Consider the following 5,800-nt stretch of genomic DNA (forward strand, 5'->3'; position numbering starts at 1 on the left):
TGATCACTGTGTAGATATGTTGTTGGTGTTGGGCGAATGTAGAAGAAACTATCGTAACGTGGCACGAATGTATGCAATGCGCTATCCCCAACGCCAACAAATATCTCACATGGCATTTCTGCGATTGGAGAGACGTTTGCGGCAACATGGTAGTCTTGTCCAGGGACGAGGTATGGGTCGTTACCGCTCTGCAACCAATGAAGAACGTGCAACAGGAATATTGGCAGCAGTGCATTTAGACCCACATGTTACCACGAGACATCTCGCTCAGGCCAGTGGAGTTAGCCAAAGATCTGTAGTGCGTATTTTGCACGAGTACATGTTTCATCCGTATCATATCATCTTACATCAGGAACTATCTGGCAATGATTTTCATACCAGATTGCAATTTTGTCTATGGTTGGAAGGTATGGGTAACAGACAGCGCAACTTCATACCCACCATCTTGTTTAGCGAGGAAGCTACATTTACAAACACAGGACACGTAAACCGACATAATATGCATTATTGAGGTAGGGAAAATCCACTATGGCAGAGACAAGTTCTCATCAGCATCGGTGGTCTCTTAATGTATGGTGTGGCATCCTTGGTAATCATATCATTGGGCCATATTTTTTTTATGGACGTCTTACTGGTGATACCTATGCCACATTTATCAGTGATGTACTATACCCGGAGTTGTTAGAGAATATTCCTCTCGCTGAAAGTATAAGAATGTGGTATCAACATGATGGTGCTCCAGCACACAACGCACGCCAAGTCAGAGCCTTATTGGACCACCGCATGGCGAATAAATGGATTGGGCGTAGTGTTGTAAATAGAAAAAAAAACTGTTCGTATTTTTTCAGAAATGTACGTTTTTTTAGAAAAAAAACATTGCCACTCGTTTTTTTCTAAATTTCGTTTTTTTTTAAATAGTCATTTGTAATGCATCTTACGTCTATTTAAGTATTAAATATTTTTATGTAGGTGTAATCACCGTTAAATGCAACATAAATCAAACGCTATATACTGATACGCCACAAATATTTTACAATTTACATGAATACCATACCTATTAACAATCCGGATTTCAGCAGTTTTAATCAATCTCAACTAAGAAAATAAAAGTAGAAATGAAATTTTGTTTTTTCGTGAAAGCAGGCCTTTAATAAGTACGAAAATAATGTCAGGAACAGTATAAAATTCAAATAACTTGTCTAAAGGTAAAAACTAATACTAATTTGCCTAATAGTATTTTTCTAAGTGTCATATATAAATAATTGGTTGTCTAGATATATATGATATGCAGAGCCGGCTCTACCATATATGCAATACGAGCATTTGCGTGGAGCAGCAAGCTTGGATGGTCCGGCAAAATCTGTCATAAGTATATTATTTAAATTAAATATTTCTCGTTGGAAACAGACTTCATGATGATGGTAGTTACATTTACTAAGCTGACCTTCTATTTGAATACTACATTCATAAATTATGTTTAGGTTGCATTAGTTTAAGGCCACATGGACAATGCTAAAGCAAATGGTCGAATAAATCCGAGCACAAATTACTTGATTGTTGTCAAATGCAAGAATTCAATTCTCGAATAGTAGTGAATATCTGTTCCATTTAGTAAGTTATCACAGTTTTGATATGAAACTACTCTTGTTTTTGTCAGAAACAAGTTCCTTATCATTGAAGATAGAAACAAGTTTTTTTTTTTTTTAAAAAAAATGTTAGAAGATGTCGAAGAAAAATCAAGAAATAAAGATAAAAGAGCTAGTTGAACTGGAATTGCAAACTGATACATTGAGATTGAAGCTTGATAGTGAATTCTATAAAAAGGATTACCATCTTTCCTCTGCAGGTGTGTTTGCTTTATCTTTCACTAACATAATAGATTAATATTTAAAGAAAAGAAAAAACAGTCACAACGGGATTGCAGTTTTAGTAAGTATCTAAGCCTTTCTGAGTGCGACTACACTTACCCTCACCTTTGTTGTTCATGCTGGAGTAGCATACTTAAAACCATGACTTTTAATGTTTGTTCTTTCTGGAGAAAGGGGGGGCGGAAAATTAACTAGGACCGGCCCTGGTGATATGTATATAAAAGACATGAATATAGGATGACTCAATTTAAAGTAATGCAGGGTGTTTCAAAATTAATATTTGGGTTGGAAACTTTGTAGTATCTATTACAATTAACTTAGAATTATAAATATTATATCAAATGAAAGAGCAACTCAAACAGTTTTGTACGCGTGCATGTACATGCATTGTTTCTTCTGTCTGCCGTTAGAAAGAGCAAGTAGCAAAGATGGAGACTAGAGAGCAGAAAGCTTTTTGTGTTTTAATAAAGACTGAATTTGTACAGTGCAACCATCTGTGTGAAGAATATTAAGGAGACGCTGGCAACTACGTCTTTATCGTTTGCAGTTGCTACAGGTCTAAAGAAAAAAGACTACGGTTTACGTGCCAATTTCTCAAGTGAAATATCCCTGCCTAACAATGAAGATTTTCTGGATCGTGTCGTCTTCAGTGATAAATTGACCTTTCATCTAAGAGCTAATGTGAATACTCATAATGTTTGAATCTGGCCGTCAGCAAATCCTCAGGAGATGGTACAGTTGAAACGAAACTCCCCTAAATTGAATGTGTTTTGTGCCATATGGCGAAAAGTTTATGGGATTCTCGCCTATCGACTAGATGTGTGCCGTGTGACGAATGAATCTCACATTGAACACTTGTAGCAAAGACTGTTTGAGGTTCTCTTTTACTTGACGCATTGCTTATAATTGTACGTAAAATGTAATAAGTACTACGAAGACTTAAAACCCCAAAATTTATTTTGGAACACCCTGCATTTCTCACCAACAGTGTTGGAACTAAGATGCAAAAAGGAGAAAAACTTTCCTTATACAGTTACTGTTTACAACGATATTATTATTAGTCGAGACTATAACTACAACAACAACAACACAAGTTAGTAGTCAAAAAAATGTAATCGAATGCATACTCGGTGGCCCAGGTGGCCAAAGTGGCACACACAGGTGTGTCACTTGTTTAATCTGCTCCTGTGTGGACACTAATTAAGATATCGGGATATTATTCTTGCAAAATATGGTTGGACTATAGTTTATCATATTAATTTCCTTTTCTTCTGGTGTCGAATTTCCTTCTCAAATTTCACTCCAGTCAAAAATTCGAGAATTTTCTAATTTCGAACTTCCTTTACTTTTTTTCCTGTAGCTTCCTTCGTTGTAGAAAAACATCCTTAAGACTTGCCAGGTAGATACCTCGGATGGATACCTAAGTGTTGACGTCAATTGGACGGGCCTGTGCGCAGTGTTGCCAATTAGGGAAATTAAAATTCCCCTATATTTGGCCAAAAATTAGAAATTTTTGTTTATAAATCCGTACCTATACGTCGGAGTGCAAGTCAACTTACGCCAATCGAACATTTGTCCGTACTTAAAAAACGAAAGAACAGATCGTTACAATGGGGTAATTAGGGGACGCACGTAAAATTCGTATTTAGGTTCTAACCCTTGATTTCTCTAGTTTTTCCTTACTTTTCTGTTTACCGTAATATATTTTTGGTAATTAGAAGCTTTGTTCCTTAAATATCGCCATAATACTTGTAGGATATATTAGTAGTGTACCAAAGTTTAATTTAAGATAGTTTGCGCCTGTCTGGTAGCAGAGTTGCCAGCTACAGAAAATTTTAATTCCAGATTTTAGAGGGAAATTTTGGAAAAAATATATGTTTTGTCTATTATTTCCTTCTAGTTGGCTATATCGGAACAAACGTACCAGTATCTGAAAGTATCGCCTTTGCTCTACACAACGCACTATAGAAAGTTTCAGTAGGATAAGTAGGAGAAGTACAGTTGAGGTTTACAATAGACCTTGTTCTCTAATTGGAAAGATAACTGATTTTTTTAAAGGTAGAATGAGATATTTTTTATTGACATGCTTACTTTATTAGCTATCGTCACAATACTTGTAGGATATATTAGAGGGATACCGAAGCTTATTTTAAGATAGTTTGTGTGTGTCTGATAGTAGTGTTGCCAGCTACAGAAAATTTTAATTCCAGATTTTAGGGGCAAATTTTGGGAAAAAATCCCATTTTTATTTCTATTATTTCCTTCTTGTTGGCTACATTCAAACAAATGTACCAGTGTCTAACAGCTTCATCCTTATCCTACACAGCGCACCATAAAAAGTTTCACTAGAATAATTAGGGGAAGTACAGTTGAGATTTATAATAAACCATGTTCTGGAAATGGTAAGAAAAAGGTGAATTTCTCAGGTAGAATGAGACTTTTTTTAATTTCATGCTTACTTTGTTATATATCGCCACGATACTTGTACGATATATTGTTGGTGTACTACGGTTTATTTTCAGATAGCTTTCGTCTGTCTGATGGCAGTGTTTCCAGTCAAAACAATTAATTCCCGCTATTAGCTGAAAAATTCAGAAAATTTCCCTTTTACCCTCTATTATTACCCTCTTACTAGATACATTGAAACAAACGTACCACTACCTGAAAGCTTCCTCTTTGCCCTACAGAACGCACCATAAAAAGTTTCAATAGGATAATTAGAGAAGCTGTAGCTCCGGCATATTTGATTTTTGCTTCTAAGGCGTAAAAAGTGTCAAAATTTCATGTGTATAACAGAATTCTTTCTTTCCCTCTTTGAATGGAAGCCAGCGACTTCAGGATTTCACTGTACCTTGTCAACACACCAAAGATTTGTTTAGGTGACTTGAACCCATATAGCAGCAGTGGTACTAGATACAAAAAAATTTGAAATTCGGTTAGGGAATTTTTTGTAAGTTTTCACCCCTACATTTCCCTCAATAATCTCCCAACCGTTGGCAACACCGCAATGCAACTTACACCAAAAATATCCACATCTATTTTCTAAAAAACAAGGCCTTACAAATTTCAATCGAATGAATAGTTTTTGAGTAATAAGTCACTAACTGGAAATGTAGGAAACGCCAAAAATGGCCTGGGGCCGAAAGGAATAATCACACAATTTTGCTTGTATAGGTACAAAGAAACAAACGATTTGTAAGTTACGGTGCTTCAACTCAAGTTCTGTTGATTATTTCAATAATCTACAATATAAATCAATAAATAATCGTTGCCAGAAAAAAACAGACATTTGAAAGAACATGAAAAAGAACGTTTTTTTAAAAAAACTTCACAGAAAAAAAAAACGTTTTTTTTACAACACTAATTGGGCGTCGAGGTCCTATTCACTGGCCTCCACGATCTCCTGACCTAACCCCACTTGATTTTTTCCTCTGGGGTTATGTTAAAGATCGGGTAATGTCCAACGTACCAACAACTAATGATGATATGAAGGCGCGTATCCAAAGTGTGTGTGCATCTATCACTCCAGAGATGCTTCATGATGTACGAACATCCCTATGCCGCCACTTACGGATGTGTGTGGAGCAGGATGGAGGACATATCGAGCATCATTTGTAACATGGTAAGTGTTGAAATTATTTGCTTTACAGTGATAGAAATTACAATTTTTAACATCGTACATATCCGTAGAATTACTAAACGTTATTCTACTACTTTACAGGATATTAGGTTGTGGTAATGCTGTTGTGACAGGCTTGCCTAAAATCAAAACAACTTTTGTAGTAAGTTGTTTGGTATTTCACGATCTATCAAAGAGGTATCACTCGCCCTATGTTGCGATTTGAAAATTCCATGTACACCCCTCCATACAAAAGTGGGGCGAGGGAACTTCTTTAACATTAACACTTTTCTTATTTGATGCGTAGTTCGTT

At 35.9% G+C, this 5,800-nt stretch overlaps 1 protein-coding gene across 1 annotated transcript; it reads left to right on the plus strand.

Annotated features, from left to right (window-relative positions):
• Positions 1 to 528: 528 nt before the first annotated feature.
• On the plus strand, positions 529 to 5,486 carry LOC145679210 (uncharacterized). Its single transcript, XM_081749798.1, has 2 exons — positions 529 to 756; positions 5,253 to 5,486. The coding sequence occupies exons 1-2, from the start codon at positions 529 to 531 to the stop codon at positions 5,484 to 5,486; spliced, it is 462 nt and encodes a 153-aa protein (XP_081605924.1).
• Positions 5,487 to 5,800: the final 314 nt, after the last annotated feature.

Source organism: Thermobia domestica, chromosome 2 (genome assembly GCF_964235325.1).
Source record: "Thermobia domestica chromosome 2, izTheDome1.hap1.1, whole genome shotgun sequence".
Classification (NCBI taxonomy): domain Eukaryota; kingdom Metazoa; phylum Arthropoda; class Insecta; order Zygentoma; family Lepismatidae; genus Thermobia; species Thermobia domestica.

Coding starts and splice junctions, on each gene's coding strand:
- LOC145679210 (XM_081749798.1), top strand. CDS start 529: ATGGCAGAGACAAGTTCTCATCAGCATCGGTGGTCTCTTAATGTATGG. Junction 757..5,252: donor CTCCAGCACACAACGCACGC/CAAGTCAGAGCC, acceptor CGAGGTCCTATT/CACTGGCCTCCACGATCTCC.